The sequence below is a fragment of the Mus musculus genome, chromosome 3 (genome assembly GCF_000001635.26).
Source record: "Mus musculus strain C57BL/6J chromosome 3, GRCm38.p6 C57BL/6J".
In the NCBI taxonomy this organism is placed as follows: Eukaryota; Metazoa; Chordata; class Mammalia; order Rodentia; family Muridae; genus Mus; species Mus musculus.
The window spans coordinates 97,032,283-97,053,653 of NC_000069.6; the positions used below are offsets into that span (position 1 = coordinate 97,032,283).

General features: G+C 46.9%; 1 protein-coding gene and 1 long non-coding RNA gene across 3 annotated transcripts in view; one reads left to right on the forward strand and one right to left on the reverse strand.

Moving 5' to 3' along the window:
- Positions 1–119: 119 nt before the first annotated feature.
- Positions 120–21,352, forward strand: Gja5 (gap junction protein, alpha 5). Of its 2 annotated transcripts, NM_001271628.1 has the most exons (3): positions 120–203; positions 5,440–5,496; positions 18,314–21,352. In NM_001271628.1, the coding sequence occupies exon 3, from the start codon at positions 18,347–18,349 to the stop codon at positions 19,421–19,423; it is 1,077 nt and encodes a 358-aa protein (NP_001258557.1). In that variant the 5' UTR covers positions 120–203; positions 5,440–5,496; positions 18,314–18,346; the 3' UTR covers positions 19,424–21,352. The 2 variants fall into 2 exon arrangements, with proteins under 2 accessions (NP_001258557.1, NP_032147.1); NM_008121.3 differs by lacking the exon at positions 5,440–5,496.
- 4930573H18Rik (RIKEN cDNA 4930573H18 gene) overlaps positions 14,374–21,371 on the reverse strand; it is a 46,130-nt gene continuing 39,132 nt past the window's right edge. Inside the window, exon 4 of the long non-coding RNA NR_152120.1 lies at positions 14,374–14,730. This is a non-coding gene — a long non-coding RNA (RIKEN cDNA 4930573H18 gene). The remainder of the gene's footprint in view (positions 14,731–21,371) is intronic.

Genomic DNA, 21,371 nt, shown 5'->3' on the forward strand with positions numbered 1-21,371 from the left:
AGAGGGGAGGGAGGGACTCAGAGGGGGAAAGGGGTGGAGAAAAGAAAGAGGAGGAAGAAGTGGGAGGAGGGAGGGCAATGGGATACCGGTTAAAAAGAGGGTGGGCGGGAGCAACTAACAGGCTCAAGAGCAAATAACAGTGGGCAGTTGAACAGCAGCCAGAGCCTGAAGAAGCCAACTCCAGGGAGGAGGAAAGGAAGCAGGTAAGGGTGGACTTGAACTTTAAAAGCTACAACTACACATCAGTGGGAAGCAGCTCAGACAGAGACTTGCCTCTCCAGAGGCTGAGCGAGAAGCAAACCTCCCTCTGGACCTATGAGGGGACTCCCTACCCCTCTCTATTCCTGCCATAGTGAGGCTTGGCTAAATTAAGTACGGAGGTTTAGTGGTGCTGTAGAAACATGACTGGGGTTGGTTGACAATCTGCCCCCGTGCAAACGCAGTGCTCTGGGGGCATCTTAAGAAGTGGGTCACTAGTCCATTTCCAGGAACTTTTGTTTAGTGGGAATTGGGCCTTTAAAAACAAAAAACCAACAGTGTTTTCTGATGTTTTCTCTAGGCATGAAATCTCTTTTGAAATGCTTTCCACAGCATCTAGGAGAATGCCTTGAGTTTTTGAAGTTTTTTTTTTCTTCTTCTTCTTCATAAGGCATGTTGGACGGTTTAAAAAATATTCTCTGCTTAGCTTCCTGCTGCACCTCATGTCCCCACTGTGCAGTGTCCATACACGAGAATCCCAGCTACCCTTGAGGTCAGGTAAAGAGGCTAATGAGAGCCAGAGAGGTAACCAGAGGGAGGAGGCCCGCAGGGCTCCATCCTACCTGACAGCAGTGTGAGGCAGAGGCTGCTGTGAGTTCCTTGCCTCTCTTCTGATCATGTGGCAAGAGAACCCAGACTTGGGGATAGGAAACCTGGGTAGCTATGTGACCTTGGGCGTGACACTTCCTCCTCTGGTTCTCATTGTTCTCCCATGAAACGTTGGAAGTAGAAGGACCTTCTCTGGTCCAATTTGCAGTGACACCGTGAAGAACTGTGATTCCGTAGGCCCCAGTGCAGTTCAGAACCACTTAAAAAGCAACACTTGACACAATGGTTTAGGTTTACATTCTTAGTTCCCCTGGTTCCTGTACCCCCTCCCAGTGCCCATCAAGAAGTCACCATCGTAGGGACTCCTGGTCACTCCTCAGCTCATTGCTAAGGTGGGTGTTTCCTGGTCAAGGTTTAGAGATGCACAGCCAGGCTGGCCTTAGAGAAGAAAGGGCAGTGGAGAGAGAGAGACCTGAAACCAAGAGATGCTCACCAGAGTGGAGACAAGACCCTGGTGGGCAGGAAGCATCTTAACTGGCCTCACCCTGAAGCTAGCAGGCATACCAGCCTGACTTTCACAGTAGCAGGTTAAGTATGCTCCAACTTCTTCGATACCCTTTGTTCCCAGAGGCACAGCCCAGCCCAGAGCCTGATTCACTGCTAGAGGGACACTGCTGGACTTCCTACCTTCCCGTCAGGTCTCCACCCTCACCCCTGGAGCAGCAGAGCTGTTTGGCGCTTGTAACCCATAGCTGGCCCTCCAGGCCCTTTCCTCACTCCGCAGCTGCCAGCGAGGAATCCGGAGTGCAGAGTGGAAACCCCAAGAGGGATGTTTTCTGAGCCCTGTCTTTCCTACTCAAGTGATGCTCACAGCTCCTTGGTACTCACCAAGTCAGGTTGTTCTGCCTTGCCACTGTCTTGGAATTCCTGTAGTGTCTGCCTGGCCTCCTGACACTGGTCTCTGTTCTTATTTCTTAGCTGCCTCACTCCTATGCCCCCTCATACCTAAAGTCCTGGTTTAAAGTCTTAGGTCATTAAAACCGGAAGAACTCTCGAAGTGGTCGGTCAAACATAACTTGCCGGTGAAACACCCTGCTCTGCCCCTTATTCTTTGCTATGCTTCTTTCCTCTTTCCCTGATGCTTCCATTTAAGCATCTCTGCAGTCCTGAGCTTTGACAGACACCGCCCTCCTGCCCGCCTGCCCCTTCTCACCTCCCCTGGCTGGTAGAGGTTACAGACAAGAGATGGTCACAGACTCCAGCAGTCACAGAGGCTACCACAGTGCCACCTGGTCTCTCGGGTACTGGCTGAACACATCTCTTGGGGATTGCCAGTTAAAGTGGGACAGGTGAGCTGCCTGTCTGTCACTCAGGACAGAAGTGGGAGACCTGCAATGCCCTGAGCCAGGGGATCTGATGTCACTGAGGTCAAGTTCTCTGCCTCCCAGGGAAGGACTGTTCCACAGGGGATTTCAGCAGCTTTCTGTATGAATGAGTGTCCGCAGGCCCGGCTCTGGGCTCAAGGCTTGACTGAGCTAGCCAGAGAGGGGCGATGCTCTTTTTCCTGGAAGGCCTGGAGGTTTCTGTAAGAAAAGCAGACTTCCTTCCTATTGTGGAAAGAGGTTTACTTGTGAATGACAACCTAATACCACTTTCTGAATCAGTTGTTTTCTGACATATTAGCAAATAACTGGCAAGAAAAGATCCAGCAATCCATTCACTTTTTTGAGGATTTAGAGTCAGAGGGATTGAAATTGCAGAGAGATAAGACAGTGTCCCAGACATAGGGCAAAAGGACGAAGCAGGGTATAGGTCTGTAAATGAACTATGTGACTTGAGGCTAATTACTTAACGTCTCTGATCCACAGCTACAGGAAGAGAAAGCCTTGTGCAAGGCTTAGTTAGCATCACATAAAGCCCGTTTCCTGTTGCACATTGAACCCTGGGGTCTGGGTACATGAGTACAGGCTCCCAACTGCTGAGCTACACCCCAGCCTGGGATCTTAAATGGCCATCACAACCAACGACAAAGCAGTAAGGCCAAATCCAGCAGACCTGCTCCTCAGTCCCAGGTTCTTTGAATTATTCTTCATTTGATACAAAAACCCATTTCTCAATGAAGGCCAGCCATGGCATCCCATTCTTAGAAGGTACTGCTTGCTTTCATGATTTATAGATAGATTCTTCCCCCTATGACTATTCATGCCAACCCCTAAGCCGAGGGTTAGAAAGTATGATTTGTCTTTTAACTTTGCCACTCATCTGCCAAACCTCTCACAGCTGGGCAGGTTCCAGGCTCTCCAGATGCACCAACTTGGGACTGTCAGGCCTTGGCAAGCATTCCACCCAACCGCTTTTGTTATTTCAATACACTGTGGTTCAGGGAAAGAAATGCATCTGTCTAAAGCCACAGAAAAATAGCCAGAGCTGGAAAAAGCCTCCTTCAGGAGATGGTAACACTGGGTGTCCATAAAAGGCTTCCAGAATCCCGTGCCAACCTGAAAAGTTCTTGGTTCAGAACTTCAGGACAAGGCAGAAGTGGCCAACCAAGATGTCTCTGGTCCCCAGCTTACAAGAGATAAGTTCCCTTTTCTCTCTCCAGTAGACCTAGCATGCTTGAATACAAAGCCTTTAGCTATGAACACATTCAAAAGGCTGTAGTTCCTCAATCCCACAGCGCATGCCCTAGTGCTAAAGTATCTGTGAGGCAGGTTGGGCCTGCCTTAGGAGCAAGAGGAACCTGGTGTGAGCTGGCCTCAGCCTTCCTCAGTTTTGCTCTGAGTGTCTTGATGACCAGTGGAGCATTCATCTGTCTTACAGATACGTGAATGTCCTTCTAAGCTCTCATGTTTTCCTCACCCCTGACAGTTGCCTTCTGGTACCTAGTGCCAGGAGAAACTTGCAGTGCCACTAGCCTGTTTCTTGTATCTCCAAGTTCACTGTGATTGGGTGTAATTGGGTAATTGGGTCATGGATGAGGGGTTTTACTGGGGCCTCCAATGTGCCAAGTAGTGTTCTAGATGCTTCCACATATTCATAAATCTGTTAGTGCCTGTGATTAAACATCCCCACTTGGTTTTGATCTAGAAACTGAGATCACTTGACTAGAGAGCAATGAAATCAGAGTCCTGACCCTGCTAATTCTCAGAAACCATGAGTCCGTCATCTGACTATGACTGTCCTTATTGTTCTTGTCATGATATGCTAAGATGCCGGAACCTGCTGTTTGGCTAGCTAGAAGCCATCAGTAGACACCGCCACAGCCAAGAGCACTTACTGGCTAGTAAAGGAAATAACTTTCTATATGTGAATCCCGGCCAAATGGTGACAGATGCTGAAGAGTCTGGGGTCCTGACCACTGTAGGCTGAGGCCCCCCGAGGCAGTGACTAATGCAGGAATAGCTTAAGTAAGAGCTGGTCTGCCAATAACACAAAAGGTAACAGAAGAAACCCCCAGCTTCTTGTGGAACTGGATAAAATGAGCAAAGTTCCATTCATGGGTTGAGACTGGCACTCTGGACACAGGTTCATCATACTTTGTCAGTTGTAGGAGCTTTTCTGACTCCCTTGCACAGAGACATAAGGAGAGCGTGGGCTTTGGTCTCAGACTGATAAGATTCAGGTCTGTTGGCAGCATTGTCTAATCATGGGACTTTGGACCAGTTACCAAACCCTTGGACCTCCATTTTCTTTTCTATGAAATGGAACAATATGACTTCCACAAGATAGTCAATGGATGGGTTTTAAATCATGGTCTGAGAAGACTGTGCACATGGAAATGCTTCATGTTCTCAATGGTGCTGTGTGTTCTTATGGTCCCTGTTCTACAGTCATCTCATGTAAAAATAAGGGTCGAGGCTGAGTGATCCCTGTGTCTTTCAGCTGTAAGGTTCTAGGAGTCTATTACAAGACCATAGGAATTTGAGTATTATCATAAATAGAGTTTTCATTACTAATTGCATAGAAACTAATCAACTCCTGTGAGGTAATTAATAAGGACTTCCTGTTGTTTTGTTGTAAGGTACCATTTCTATACACTACCAGCGTCTAACTTCTGTTAACGTTTCAAGAAGAAAATGATTGTTTTTCCTAACATAATTCTTCCTTCACTCTGTCTGTCCCCTCCACCCTCTTGGCTTCAAAACAACAATGTGCCAGCAGGTGTCTCTGACTCGTCCAATCTGCCCTTGCCAGGATAAAGTAATTAGATTTTTAAAAGAGTCAATTATCTGCCATGGGCTTGAGTGGGAGGAGAGCTGTTTTGCATACAGCACGGCATCCATCTGTCTCTTTCCTCCTCTCTCACCTCCATCTTCCTCCATCTCCTTTATACAGTGATCAAGGCTCAGGCATGCTGGCCCCAGTCGACGTCTAATGCTGAGGAAGTAGCTCACAGGGCATGCTCAGTAGTGGCAGCTACTGTCAGGTGCCTGGTCACATACCCTTCGGAATTGAAATCTGAAATGTAAGAATTAAACCAGCTCCCAACATAACAATTGTCCCGTGAGCATCCAGTCACATCATATGAAAGTGGCTGACTTCTCCTGTGAGGTTTTGCTAAGGAAAGGAAGGACAGGAAATTCACATGAAAATGGAAATGAGCACAGTTGTTAACATGGGGCTTTGTTTCAGGTGCTCCAGGATCAAGTGTGGTTTCAACTTCGACCTCACTCTGAGCTCTAAACGTGGGTGAGCATGGCTTCTATTTCCTTAGCTTGCTGTGAGGCTCTAATAAAAGTAGTCTGCAGCCTCTACGTGCACATTCAGTGCACAGGTACTCAGTGCACAGGCATATCTCTCAATATGTATTATATCATCATCATCATCAACATTCTCTGTGTGTGTGTATGTATGTGTGTGTGCACTTAGACACTTAGATAAACTAGAAGATATAGTTGACAGTTTCAAGGATAGTAAAGATGACTGAGACAGCTGAGTACTTAGACTAGCTTTGCATGTAATTCTTCCCGTGTCTTCAGGGGAAAACCACTACTAGGCAAGAAGAAATCAGAAAACTGCACACGAGTGACTAAGTCTACAAGAGCCCTGGGACCATGTCCCTCCTGGCACTTTATAGCCACCTTTACTGTCTGGCATAGCACAGTGACTCAGTAAACACTTTCTGCACTAAACCGAACTGGCGTGATGCTCTGCCTGAGGCATTCTTTGAGGAGGCCCGTCGGGTCCCTTTACAACAGAATTCTCTTAATTGGGAAGCAAATCAACCCTTCCCATGCTGCATTCCACTGTACAACGAGCGACATTGCAGCGGGGCCCAGGGGGCTGTTACTATTACTATGAATAACAGCCTTTATGGAGAAACTGATCTATAAGATACTGTCCAGGACATGTGTCACTGTCCAGAATTAGCCTCTGTGGAGTGGGTTTATAATCTAATTTTGACAAACTCAAAGTCTCCCAGTAATCTGGTGGGAAGAGGAATGAAGGAATAGTCTGGAGTGACAGTGTCTACAGTAGACATTCAGTCCTGATTAACCAAGCAGAGGTCTCTCTGACAGGCAGAAAGAAGGTTCCATGTCCTTGGTATCTGTCATGGAGCAGGAGTCCCTAAGCCAGCTGTCCAGGAGACTGGCCTTCCTGGCATGCAAAATGACTCCTAAGTGGAGTTAACTTCTTCAGCAGCTGAGAAGGGTCAGCCTCAATTCATTTGGTACTTGGTATTTCAAGTCACGTGAGTGCTATCCTTCACCCGCTGGTATTGTTATGGTGTGGCACGCATCCCACCAGGTGCATGGCACAGCACAGGAGGGAATTCATCCAGGAAACTACAGAGCAAGATAATACACAGCTGGTGGAGCAAATAGCTCTCACATGTTTGTGAGACCCCCCCCAAAGACTTTCCAATACACCCTAAGGCTCAGCTGCTGACTTGAACACCTAGAAACTGTTGTCAGATACTATGTTAGAAAGTTGGCAACATGTGACCACCGCCCCCCCCCCAAAGAATAAAGTTGTTTCTCAAGAATATAGACAATTTTCAGCTATCCCTTTGGAAGCTGCTTTGTTCATAATATGCACTCTTGAACGGGGGAGATGAGGATGCTGTGATCAGAAGCATGTTGGGGGACACCTGCTCCTACATGGTTTACGCTGCAGCCATTACTAAAGGATTGATGGAGATTACAAATTGTGAAGTCCTTAATATCCCAAGCGTCCTTGGAAGGCTTCCTTCTCAGGGTCTGCCCTCAGAAGCAAGGCATGTACTGGGCAAAGTAAACTCTGTGGACTGAGACTTGCTTCAGGCTCTGAGGCATAGCCTCTAAAGTTTTCCTTGATCTGACCCTGGCTTCCTAGGCAGATCCTCATTTTTTTTCTTCGTACCCCAAAGCCATGTCAGTCCTCATCCCCTGAGCTCCTTCTTACATCTCTCTTTGTCTGAAATGTCCTTGTGTCTTCTGCATCTCCTTCACCCACTCTGTGCCCTGATAAACATCATACCTACTTGGGTTGTCTCCTCCAGGAAGTCCTCTTACCCACCCACCTGCTCCTCCCCTCCCTTGTAGTTAAGAACATTGCTAGTTTACTCATTCATATGCCACATCACACTTCATTTCTGGTCTGTCTCTGGCTTTATTTGTATCCCTCCGCAGGACACTGTCTCATTAACATAGAGATGTATTGACCCTTGGGTCTCTGAGTTCTAGCACCGGGCTAGTGTAAGAGACACTCAAGAAATGTTTATGAAGATGGAATGAGTTATGCTTTCCTACATACTTTCCCCAGCACTATATATAGCATAGGTTACGTCAAGGGAACATAATAAATATTTGCTTGATTGCATAAAAGCTGACCCTAGACGTTATCAGCAAACAGCAGATTCATGTCTGGAATCACTCATGGCCCAGCACTCATGGGGATTTGTCCAGCTCCAAGTGCAGAGACCTGAGAAGTGATGGGCTCCATGCTTGGAGAGAAGCTGGAAGAAGGCTTACAGGCATCGCACCCCATCAGTGGTTCTCAACTGAGAACGACCCCTTTGGGGGGTTACATAGCAGATAGCCCGCATATCAGATGGTTATATTATGAGTCATAACAGTAGCAAGATCACAGTTATGAAGTAGCAATGAAATAATTTTATGGCCGGGAGGCACCACAGCATGAGGAATTAGGAAGGTTGAGAACCACTGCCCTAAACTGATCAGAGACTGAAGCCCTGGGTCTGCTCCTTTAGTTCACCTTTGTTTCTTTAATCAACTCAGCTCCGTGTTCCGCCTCTGCAGAACAGGCCATAGTAACCCCTGATTAGAGTGGTCATAAGGATTCATCCATCTCCAGCAAAAAACTGAATGTCTGCAATCCTGAGAAGAAATTCAGTCTTGGATGGAGATAATGTGGCCCTCGCTCACTGAGTTGGCAGGAGATGACAGAGCGACCCATTCTGAGTGGGGGTTTCCAGAAGGAGATTCGAACCTCCTTAGAACTGCTCTGGGCTGTCATTCTTTGTATTTCCTGCCATGACAAAATACCTCACACAAGTAATTTGTGAAAGGCTTGTTCTGGCTCCTGGCTTAGGAGGGGATGTGGTTATGGAAGGGGTGCTGAGGAGGTGGGAGTGAGAGTGAGAGCTCCAGTTAGTGACTCTGTTGCTGTGATTAAACACTGACTACAAGCATCTTGGGAAGGAGAGGGCTTACTTGGCTCAGACTTCAAATGATAGTCCATTATCGAGGGAAGCCAAGATAGGAATCTGGAACAGGCACTGATGCTGAGACCATGGAGAGATACATACTGCTTTCTGCCTTGCTCCTCATGGCACCATCGGCCTTCTTTCTTATACAGTCCAGGACCACCTGCCCACATCTATCCTTAGGCAAGAAAACACCCCATAGACATGCCTGCAGGCCACTCTGATGAAGACTGTTCCTGAGTTGGTGTCCCCCTTCCCAAGGAGGCTCTAGTTTGTGTCAAGTTGACAAAACTAAGCAGTACAGGGACAGCACAGGACCTGCTGACATTAAGGACAGTCAAGAAGTGGAGAGAGATGGATGCTGGTGCTCAGCTCCCATCTTCCTCTACCCTTTGCCTTCATCTTAGAGCCTCACCCTACAGGACAGAGACATACTGAAGACACATCTCCCTTCCTAGATTAAAAATACTTTTATATTATCTATCTATCTATCTATCTATCTATCTATCTATCTATCATCTATCCATCCATCCATCTATGTATCATCACCATCATCCTCCCATTCTCCCCCTCCCCTGTGTGTGTGTGTGTGTGTATGTGTGTGTGTGTGTGTGTGTGTGTTTGTAGACAAAAGCTAATATTAGGTGCCTTCCTCAATCTGTTTCTACCTTATTATTTGAGTCAGTGTTTCTCACTAAACTTAGGGATCCCGGATCAATCTAGACTGGCTGTCTAAGAAGCCATACAGGTGCTTCTGTCTCTACTGACCTAGTGCTGGGATTATAGATGCACACTGCTACCCTTGGCCTTGTTTTTAAAAAAGATTTATTTATATTATTATTTTTAAAGTGTGTGTGTGTGTGTGTGTGTGTGTGTGTGTGTGGTGGGTGCTGGGGATACAAACCCAGGCCCTCATGCCTGCACAGCACCTCTCCACCGGATCCGTCTCTCCAGCCCTTCCTCAGCTGAAGCTCTCCGGTTCCACTGGAAACGCCCCCCCCCCAACGATATACCCATTGGCACATCCCCTAGGTGATTCTAAATCCAGCCAAGTTGACAGCGAAGGTTGAGTACTACACTGCCAGATAAGTTTGTTTTTTCAGCTAAGAAAGTATTCGTTGCATTCCTAATTAGAGAACTTAAAGCAATATGAATAAGGAGATGAGCCTTTTATTTTTAAAGGAATTTACTGAGCATTCAAGGAGGAAAGGCTGTTAAATCTACAAGGAAGGAAGTCATATGGGGCCTGGAGCTGCCCACATACTGTTCCTCACACTCAGAGCAGTGGTGGACACAGAGAAGGGCTCAGGAAAGTGGTTGTGAGTTGGCTAGTTGGCAAGAACAGTTCGGAGAACAAATCTAAGGCAGCATTAAGTACAAGAATGTACCTCACATGCTGGGTGGTAATTTAGAGACTTGGAGACATCAAAGAGATGAGGTCAATTTAGAAGACTTCTCCATTTCATCCTTCATCTGTGGGACAAAAGGAAGAGATCCTGATTATGAGCTTATGACTTATCTAGTTGTCATTTTGAGTTTCCTTTTAATTAAACTATTAGCCATGTAGGGCACACTAATGTAGTGTCTTGTCCTCCAGACACTCGATTGGACCGGAGCAGACACCTGAGCTTCAGTGTGAGCCATGCCATTCATGAAGCCAAGGCCTAAAATGACCCATTATAGCTCTGCATAAAATCCTTGGTCCTTTTGCTTCTAGCCAAGTGTTAGCAATGCTATGCTGCTATGACAACTCAAGTTAAAAAAACAATCTTATTTTGGCTCATGGGTTCAGAGATTTCAGTTCATGCTTGGCTTTGTTGCTACCAGATCTGTGACAAGGCAGGGACATCGTGTTATAAGGACATGACAGAGGAAAGCTGCTCACCTTCTGGTAGCCAGAGATGGAGAGAGGGAAGAGAAATAAGAAGTGAGGGAGTGTGCAAATGGCATCTAGGGACAAGAGGGACTTTAGTGTCACACTTGAAGTGACTTATACTCAAAGTGACCTATTTCCTCCAACTTGGTCTAAGTTCCTAACAGCACATTCTGCTATGACCTCATAAATGGACTAATCAGTTGATGAGGTTAACACCCTTGTAATCCAAGAATCTCCCAATAACCCCACCAGTTGGGGACCAGGCCTTCAATGAAGCATGAGCTTTGGGGGAGAAGACAGTTCATTTTCAAATTCTGATACTGCTGTGTAACCCTATTCCTGGGGGCACATAAATAGATGTCTACTCACCTAACCTAGGGACTGAGGACATACCAAAGTTCAGATAGATACCACCAGAGTCCAGCTTGACAAACTGATGAATTTTATTGGGGTTACTTACAGAAATATGGTGAGGGGTTACTTACAGGAATAGAAATGACTCAAAGACAGTTCTGTTGCCAAAAGCTCATGCCAGTATGGGTAACAGCTCATAAAAGTTGGAAATCTAGAGATCACTACACAATTTGTAGGTAGCATGACAATTTAGAAAATGTCTCTTTTGAGCAACAGATAGTTTGACCTCTTCCATGAAGCTCAGTTAGTCTCTGCCTTTTCCAGGCAGCTTGAATGATCTGAGAGCCTTTTGGCATCTCAGATTGTCTGAGAGTGTCTCTTAGCTGTCCTTCCTGCTTATGTACACTTGGAGGTGAGGGACATAGTGTATCCTGTCAGTTTCAGGGACCTCCTGAAGACTTTGAGTTGTTTGTTTCCTGTCTAATAATGAGCTTCTATGCAGGAATATTTCACCCCTTTTTAGAACATCCTGTGTCTTAAGGAGCCTCCTGGAAAGATGGGGGGTTTATGTTAGAGGAAACAATTATACACAACACCATCATACAAATATTGCCAGACAAGTTACCCCGTGACCCGTTTAAAATTTATTTGTCCTAATATATAAGCATTGAAGCAGGATGCTGAAGATATTTAGACTGAAGATAATTTACAGTTGAGAGGGGTACATTTTCTTCAGTGTCCTGTGGATCACATCTTCTAGTTCAGAGATTTCACAGTTTTGCTCAGTTGCAGAGAGCTATGAAACACAGTAAGTTATCCACGGCTATTTGAATGGCCCTGGTCCAACAAGACCCTATGCAGACTCAGTAAACCAGACTCAGGCTCCCAACAAATGCCCCAGTAGCTTCTTGCTTTTCCTTAATGTATTAACATTGGTGTATTAACATGGTATCACACAACATGTTTTGCTCAAAGTATGCATTTCCCTTCTCTCCATAGGGGAAATAAAGGCAACTACACTAAGCAAAATCAAAGAATCTTTGCTTGCCTGTCCTTCATGTTGAATTCTCAGTGCCTAGATGATGTGACACTTGCAAGCACCCCCCCCCAAATTACATGAATGGATGAAGTGAAGGATGTTCTAGGTGGCAGAAACAAGAGGTGCTGAGGCAAAGATGGGAAGAAGTGTGATATATATATGTCCAGAGGATTGGGCATCTTAAATGGTGAGCGTGTGAGGCCAACAGTGGGGAAAAGATCGAGTCAGACAGTGCCATGAAGGGTCTCATAGGGCAGATTTGAGTTTGAACTTCAAAGTGGTAGGAAGCCAGTGAGGCCCACAGCTGAAGCAGCGAGGGAGATTAGCACTGTGCCCACTGGATTTACTTATGGCATGAGCAACTTCCTTCAGCCCCCCTCCCCCAACACACTTCCTGTTAAGAAACAGATCATATCTAGAAGGCATTTCGTGTGCTCTGTGCCCAGCCAACTCAGTGGCTAATCTACAAATTTATTTGGCCGGGGTTGTCTGGGTCCCTGAGGGACTCAATATAGCTACAAAATTGGCTCTGAGCATTTGACTTTAAAACCTGAGCAGCTGGGACATGGGAGCAATTTAAAGTTGTTCTGACCTAGTCTGGAGGTCAGAGGAAGTCATAAGCGAAAGGTTCTTCATCTTATTTCCTCTGCCTGGGGTCTGCCTTACCCCCACACCTTCCTAGATAACGCCTAGTATTCCCTCCTAATGAGACATCCTTCCTAATACCATGTTTCTGGTTCTCCAAGTATTTCATTTTTCAACTTGGCATTGCTTCTTCCAGGTGCCACCCCTTGACCCCAGCAAGGGACCCAGCAGTCAAACCCCTTGATGGACCAGACCAAAGCGTCACAGTGGTTGTCTGGAACTATTTTTATACTTCCTTGGGGACTTGTATGGAATGGGTGACAGAGCGAAAAGATCAAGAGAAAATTCTCCAGGGATTTAAGTGTAGGACACTTGTCCCAAACCCTGGAAGAATGTGTCATTTATTTTTATTTCCTTTGAATGTCTGTCTTCTTCTCCTGTCCCTCCCCTTCTGGTCCTTCCTTCTCCTGCCCTTCCCTCTTCCGGTCCTTCCTTGCATTTCTTTTTTCTCTGTTGTAAGACATGTTCTCCTATGGCTTTGTTTCTCATATCCCTCACTGTTTCAATGTTATCCGTAGCACTCCATCAGCTGAGTCCCGCCCCTCCACCAGCTTCAGGAGCGAGGGCAGCAGAATGCAGCCTGGACCATTTGTTCAAGCTCAGCTCGGACCCAAAAGAACTTGAAGGCTGAATAACTCCTACACCTGTGTTCTCCTAACTCATAATTACGTGGTTTCTTCTCCATTTCCACCTTGCCCTTCTCATGTTCATTTCTTAAAGATTATTTTACTTTTAATTTATGTGTGCAAGTGAATGCAGACGCCCACAGTGCCTGAAGAAAGCATTGGGTCCCCCTGGAGCTGGTGGAGTTGCGGGTGGTGGTGAGTGTTGAGAACCAAACTCCAGTTCTCTGCAGGAGCTGTACACAATCCAACTGCGACCATCTTTGCAGCCTTCATTGGTATTGTCTCATCTTCTTGGCTTCTGTCCAACTCCACTCCCATCTCTCCCCTTTCTTTCACTCACCTGTGCCCGATTGGTACACAGTTATGGCTGCCACTGAAGGTGCTCAGCATCGCATACACTGTCCAGAAGAGATGACAGATTATTCAAGCTCTTATCTAATCAGCCATTTTCCTTTTGAGAAAAATGCTCTACAGTTTCCTGTACTTGGAGGCTGAAGGAGTGGGCCCTTCACCACCTGAGCGGCAGATGTTCTAATTAAAACCCAGAAGGAAAGCCTCAAGACACAGGTGTATGATATGTAAAGGAGCAGAAATACGTTCCTTTTCATTCCCAGAGTTGGGGACATGAGTGGGAGAAGTCAGAGCCATGGCTGGTCATCGTCAAGGTGTCTGTGGTCAGGGAAGCCAGGGCCATGGAATGCAGCACAAGAACGTCCTATGGGGGCTGGAAAGATGACGACCTTACTCTTCCATAAAGACCAGAGTTCAATTCCCAGCACCTACATTAGGGGATTCAGAACTTCCTGTAACTCCAGTCCCAGGGGACCTGGATGCTTCTGGCTTTCACAGGTACCTACATATACATGGCACGCACGCGAGTGTGCGCGCGCGCACACACACACACACACACACACACACACAATTAAAACAAAAAGAATGTTCTGTGGGAACCAGAATAGTTGCAAAACATGAAGATTGAAGTTGTGAAAACTCTATGGTCTTATTTCAAGTTGTTTTATTACTGTAAGAGTCTCCCCCCCCCTCTCTGCCCCTCTCTCTCACCTCTGTGGATTAGAAATAGTTAGGGGTTTCTACTGTGAGGGAATTTGTTATCCACAGAAGAACCCTGGAGGTAGAGAAGAGTTGGTTCAGAGGCCTCGGGCCACTGGGCAGCATTTCTGAGATTCTCTGGGCAGCTTCAGGCCCACATCACCCCACCCACAGGCAGGAAATGGTAGAGACAAAGACTGTGAGAGGGCTGAAATTTTCTTTTCCAGAGCACTCCTTCCACATGAGGCCACCCCATGCCTCGGTGGCTTGTACCAACTTCGTCAGAGACTGAGAAAAGGCCATTTGGCTTCTGTTTTTTTTTTTTTTTAATATTTATTATTTATTTTATTTTGTGTGTGAGTGTTTAACTTGCATGCGTGTATGTGCACTGTATACTTGCCTGGTGCTCACAGGGGTCAAGAGAGGGTCTCAGATCTCTTGAGTCTGATAGATGGTTATAAGCTACCATGTGGGTCCCAGAAGCTGAACCTGGGTCCTCTGGGAACAACAGATGCTCTTAACCACTGAGCCACTTTTCTGGCTCCATCTGCCTGGGTTGTTCAGCATGCTAAAGGATACAGGCAAGGAACAAGCAGTTGGCTTTCTCTTGGGCAGGAAACTCCAGTGCCTCTCATTCCTCTTTTGCTCAGCTAAGATCTATTAAGCACCAACTTTGGGCTGATCTCTGGAAGACAGAAGAAAAGAGGTTATGGGTTCTCAAAATCCCCCTGCTGTAGAGAAGGTCACAAGTGCTGGGAGGGAGATGAGCACCCAGAGCATCATCACCAAGGTGGCTGAGGAGGGAGCATGGGGACCTAGAGGAAGCCTAATGGGATCCAGCTCTGGGCACAAGGCTGTGTGAGACATAGCGGGAAGGACAGTGTCTTAGTCGCTGTTCCAGTCCTGTGAAGAGACACCATAACCAAAGCAACTCTTATAAACAAAAGCATTTAATCGGAGGCTTGTTTACCATTGTAGAGGGTTAGTCTATGATCTTCATGGTGGGAAGAAAACAGGCATGGCCCTAGAGCTTTCCATTCACATTACTAGCTGAGAGCTTTCCATTCTGATCCATGAAGAGAGGAGAGGAGAGGAGAGGAGAGGAGAGGAGAGGAGAGGAGAGGAGAGGAGAGGAGAGGAGAGGAGAGGAGAGGAGACTAGGCTTGGTGAGGGCTTTTGAAACCACAAAGCCTACTTCCAGTGACACACCTCCTCCAGTAAGGCCACACCTCCTAATCTTTCCCAAATGATTCCACTAACTGGAGACCAAGCATTCAAACATAAGAGCCTACCGGGCCATTGTCATTCAAACCACCACAGAGCCTCTGGTAGGACTTGAGATGGATGGACAGAGGAAATCCGTATGACCTTTTATAAGAAGAACTCTTAGCAAATGGAGCCACAGTTGCAATGGTTGTACCATGGCACCAACATGAAGAATAGCATTGTCATATTGCCTGATGCTTCTGGAAGTTGAAGGCGGTGACCTACTGAGAAACTGTGATACCTTTAGAGTGACCAAGATGTGCTTTTGTTTGCTGTCTTTCTGCACAGCTGGTGCTCTCCAGATGGTTCTGATCAGTAGGAACCGCCACTGGAGAAGCCAAGCTTGTGATCCCTGCCCTCAGTCCTTCTGTCCTCCTCCACCTCATCTTGCCTTTCGGAGTCAGAGAAAGAAATTATTTTCTGTCCAACAGCCATTCAAAACATATGGAACATTTATGGCGTGAATTTCAGAACATCACATTCTTCACCTCATTCAATCCTCCAGCTCCTCTGGTCCAGCTCCTCCAAGCTCCACTTGAATGAAAGGAAACAGATTCAGTGAAGCAAGTGCTCAGAGGCACATGGCAGAGTCCAAGCCTAGTTTCCCAACTCCAGGTATAGTGCCTGACCTGCTGGCACCAGAATCATCTGAAATGCTTGCTACAAACCCAGGCTCCTAAGAGGCCACCCCATTAGATATAAGAATGGAGTAGAAGTAGTTACTTTGGGGAAATAGTTGACATATACTTACTTTTCAGGAATTTGCTTTATTAGGAGAAAAGTTCTTGAAACTGTGATTGGGCCTCAAGGTAGGGGAGCACTAGGAAGGAACAGTCCAGGGCTGGAGAGATGTCTCAGCAGGCACAAGCACTGGATGCCCTTCCAGAGGACCCAGATTCAATTCTCTGCAACCACATGGTGGTTTACAACTGTCTGTAACACCAGTCTCAGGGGATATGGAGCCCTCTTCTGGCCTCTGCAGGTACTGCATACACATGGTGCACAGACATGTAGGCAAAACACCCAAACACAAAGAAAGAAAAAAGGAAAGAAGGGAAGAAGGGAGAAAGAGAGAGAGAGAGAGAAAGAGAAAGAGAAAGAGAAAGAGAAAGAGAAAGAGAGAGAAAGAGAGAGAGAGAGGAAGGAAGGAAGGAAGGAAGGAAGGAAGGAAGGAAGGAAGGAAGGAAAAGAACAGGACAAATATACCGACAACAACATAACAAGGCCTCAAAGGATACAGTGGAACTAAGAGCTTCCCTAAGAGCTTAAAGAAGAGAGGGGCTGGAGGGATGGTTCACTGACTAAGAACACTTCCTGTTCTTACTGAGGACCCAGGTTTGGTTCTCAGCACGCACATGAAAGCTCATAACCCCAGTTCCAGGTAATCCAGTGGCCTCTTCTTGCCTCCCTGGGTACCACGAGCCCATATGGTACACATACATATCTGTGGGCAAAACACTCATAAATAGAAAACAAAAATAAGTCATTTTTTAAAAGAAAAATATGTGAGGTACTATTATGATAGAATGAGAATGAGGGAACCTAGAAGGGAAAGTCCTTAAAGAAATCCCTAAACTAAGGAAACAACTGGTTTTTATATCCTTATATTCCCAAGACCTGGGACTTTTCATGCGATTTGATTTAATTCAGCATAATGCACATGACAAAGAGTGTGGAGGAGCCAGGTACTGGTTAAGACCATTAATTAGGGAGCTGTTACATCACAAGTCATCTTAACTCTCCATCCCAGGGATTGGGGGTGGGGTGGGGTGGGACCTGGCCTCATAGAGAGACTGATATCTTCAAGGGGCAGGCTATGATAGATCACCTTCTGACGCAGATAGAATGTCTGGGGATGAGACTTGGACTCTACATTGTAACACACACCTTACATAATTTTTTTCTCTTTTTTATTTTTTATTAGATATTTTCTTTATTTACATTTCAAATTGTTATCCCCTTTCCTATTTTCTCCTCCAAAAATCCCCTATCCCCCCCACCCCCCGCTCACCAACCTACCCACTCTCTCTTCCTGGCCCAGGCAGTCCCCTATACTGGGGCATAGAACCTTCACAGGCCCAAGGGCCTCTCCTCTCATTGACCAACTCGGCCATCCTCTGCTACATATGCAGCTAGAGCCATGAGTCCCACCATGTGTTTTCTTTGGTCAGTGGTTTAGTCCCAGGGAGCTCTGGGGGTACTGGTTAGTTCACATTGTTCTTCCTCCTATGGGGCTGCAAACCCCGTCAGCTCCTTGGGTACTTTCTCTAGCTCCTTCATTGGGGACCTTACATGACTTCTAGATCCTTCATGGGAATGCCATGCTTTCACTTGGCTTAGAGCCCCCTCTTTAGTTTTTGAACGGGAGGGTACTTTTTATGACTCTTGACTTTAACAAAATTAGACTGTCTTCCTTTTTAGCTATTTGATTTTGTGTGTGTGTGTGTGTGTGTGTGTGTGCATGCACACGTGAGTGCATGTGTGTGTCCGTCTGTCTGTCTGTGTCTGTGTGTGCACTTGCTAGTGTGTGTTTGTATGAGTTCATGTGCACAGCAAGCATGCAGTACCCCATGAGGACATAGGAAGATATTGAATTCCCTAGAACTAGAGTGTGTACAAGTGAGTCGGATTGATTCTAACTCCAGAGATCCAGGTCATGTCACATCACAAAAGACACAAACAGCCTCTAGAAAGTAGAGGGTCCTTTTTTAGACATATAAAACCACCCACAAAATCATTTTTGTTTTTGAGGCAGGCTCATGTGGAGCTCAGCTAGCCTCCAATTAACTCCTTGTGAGCCCGCAAGAAACTTGAACCCCTGAACCTCTGCTTTCCTTTCCCAAGTGCTGGGACTCCTGGCATGCACCACTATACCCTGCAAAAGTCACACTTTCTTAAAGAACACATTTGGTGTGGATCAGTGGCCCAGAGCATGATGGGACCTTCTAAACCTCTTGAAGCATCCCTCCTGAAACGTCCCTGTGTTTCTGCTCTGTTTGCAGAAGGCTCGGCCTCGGTCTCCTACTCTTGGCAAGATGGGTGACTGGAGCTTCCTGGGGGAGTTCCTGGAGGAGGTCCACAAGCACTCCACAGTCATCGGCAAGGTCTGGCTCACTGTCCTGTTCATTTTCCGCATGCTGGTCCTGGGCACCGCTGCTGAGTCCTCCTGGGGAGATGAGCAGGCCGACTTCCGGTGCGATACCATTCAGCCTGGTTGCCAAAATGTCTGCTATGACCAAGCCTTCCCCATCTCCCACATTCGTTATTGGGTACTGCAGATCATCTTTGTGTCCACGCCTTCTCTAGTGTACATGGGCCATGCCATGCACACTGTGCGCATGCAGGAAAAGCAGAAATTGCGGGATGCTGAGAAAGCTAAAGAGGCCCACCGCACTGGTGCCTATGAGTACCCAGTAGCCGAAAAGGCCGAGCTGTCCTGCTGGAAAGAAGTAGATGGGAAGATTGTCCTCCAGGGCACCCTACTCAACACCTATGTCTGCACCATTCTGATCCGCACCACCATGGAGGTGGCCTTCATCGTAGGCCAGTACCTCCTCTATGGGATCTTCCTGGATACCCTGCATGTCTGCCGCAGGAGTCCCTGTCCCCACCCAGTCAACTGTTATGTTTCGAGGCCCACGGAGAAGAATGTCTTCATTGTCTTTATGATGGCTGTGGCTGGACTGTCTCTGTTTCTCAGCCTGGCTGAACTCTACCACCTGGGCTGGAAGAAGATCCGACAGCGCTTTGGCAAGTCACGGCAGGGTGTGGACAAGCACCAGCTGCCTGGCCCTCCCACCAGCCTCGTCCAGAGCCTCACTCCTCCCCCTGACTTCAATCAGTGCCTAAAGAACAGCTCCGGAGAGAAATTCTTCAGCGACTTCAGTAATAACATGGGCTCCCGGAAGAATCCAGACGCTCTGGCCACTGGGGAAGTGCCAAACCAGGAGCAGATTCCAGGGGAAGGCTTCATCCACATGCACTATAGCCAGAAGCCAGAGTACGCCAGTGGAGCCTCTGCGGGCCACCGCCTTCCTCAGGGCTACCATAGTGACAAACGGCGCCTTAGTAAGGCCAGCAGCAAAGCAAGGTCAGATGACCTGTCAGTGTGATCCTCCTTTTAGGGAGGGCCAGGCCCAGGAGGGATCTAAGGAGTGTGAGGCAGGAAAGAAACAGTCTCTCTCGTGATGGTATACTCTCCTCAGCACTACTTTGCTCTGTCTGTCCTGGGTCTGGGTGGCATTCATTGGCATTCATTGCTCGTTATCCTCAAAATTACAGTTCTGAGTCTTCTCAATGACTGGGCTACTCCTCAAGTCTCATTCCCTCCTACTCATCTACCAGTATTCACAGTGAAGCCATAGTGGAGGCAGGATCAGGAACCGTGGCAAAATCTGGTCTGGGGAGGACAGGTTCAACACCAGCAACATACCAGATAGACCCCCCACCCACCCCAAGTCTTCTCTTTGGTACTATGCCCATCCTCTTGTTTTGTTTTGTTTTGTTTTTTCTTAAGAGCCCAAGGTTGAGAGTATTCATCAAGTAATCTGCCCTGTATCATTCCTTTGAATCAGTTGTTTCCATGTGCCATACCTCGGAGTGCTGGTGAGGTAACTGTGGGCTGCCCTTGGCTGCATCTCCTTCCTCCCAGTCTTAAAGGGGTATCCTTGGTCCTTGGCCAGCATCAGATTTACAAGTGCCTTGGTATGTACCTTTGGCAAATGTTTCATGTTGATGATGTCTCAGCCTTACTGCCAGGCTAGACACCCAGCTCGTAAGGGTGCCAAGACCTCCAGAAGTCACTGTGCACACAAGCATCGCTGGAATTGCCACCAGCTGTCATCCTGCGGTCCTTTATAGTTTAACCTAATGACAGAAACCATCCTGGCCGGCTCACCCACCGTTCCTCTAAAATCTTTGTTAACAGGAATGTCCAAAGTCACCATCCTCTCTTGGATCCTGGCCAGATTACCAGCCACCAAGTTCAGTGGAATTTCCCCAGGATTTACTGAAACAAAGAGAGCATTGTGCTTCTCGGGTTCTTCTGGGTCTGGGGATGGGGGTGGAGGGGGAAATTCTGCTGTGAAGATGAAAAGGTGGGGGGAGGACACTGAAAAACTATTTTCCCTTCTGTGTATGCCTTCCACTGTCTGCCAGCTTTTAATGCCGAGAGGTGTGGTGATAGCAATTGAGGCCCAAGATCTCTCTTAGAGGCATCAAGGAGACATGGAAGCAGAAAGGGTCCAGTTGGTTTGGACCCTTATTTAGTGCAGATATTCCTATGTTTTCTTGGTACCCCTAGGTACAACAGGGGAGGACTGTAGAAAATCCCTGCCTTCCTCAGGGTCTATCCTGGGGTATCTACTGAGTGGATCCATCTTATGCAGATGGAAGAAGCTCAGCACCAGATACCGAGATTTACAAACACAATACTGTGTGTGTGTGTGTGTGTGTGTGTGTGTGTGTGTGTTTGTGTGTGCATGCCCATCCATCTCTGTGTGCCTCTGTGTGTGTGTGCTCGTGTGTGCATGCAGATAGAATGGTGAAGAAGAGCCCTGAAGAACGATAAGGAAACATGTAGAGAAACTTGGGTCTTTCTGCTTCCTTCTCAGTTGTCTGGCAGGAGGGCTGAGCTTGCTTCTTAATCAGCCTAAAGATCAGGCATGAGAAGTTCAGGAGGGTGAAGGGTCAGAGGTCAGTCCCTGTCCCAGTGACCCATCTCTGGGTCCCTCTGCTGGCATTTGGTTGCTACTAATGGATAGAAAGAAATTGACTGAGGATACCTGGGAAAGGAAGACGGGCTGTTCCAGTCCCAGTGCATTTCATCCATTCCCGACACTGGCACTAAGACTCTCTGTTCTGGCTATGGAGTGTGTGTTTGTTTTCTGAAATGGGATTTTTTTGAATTAGAAAATCTGAGACCAGTCGTTGATGGTGAGGTTTTTTTTGTTTTCTGTTTTTTTTTTTTTTTTTTTTTCAGAAGAGAAAGAGGAAATACTATGTTTGACTGGTTTTAAATAAAATCTATCTCTACATGCCAACTCTGGTTTGTGTCTCCTT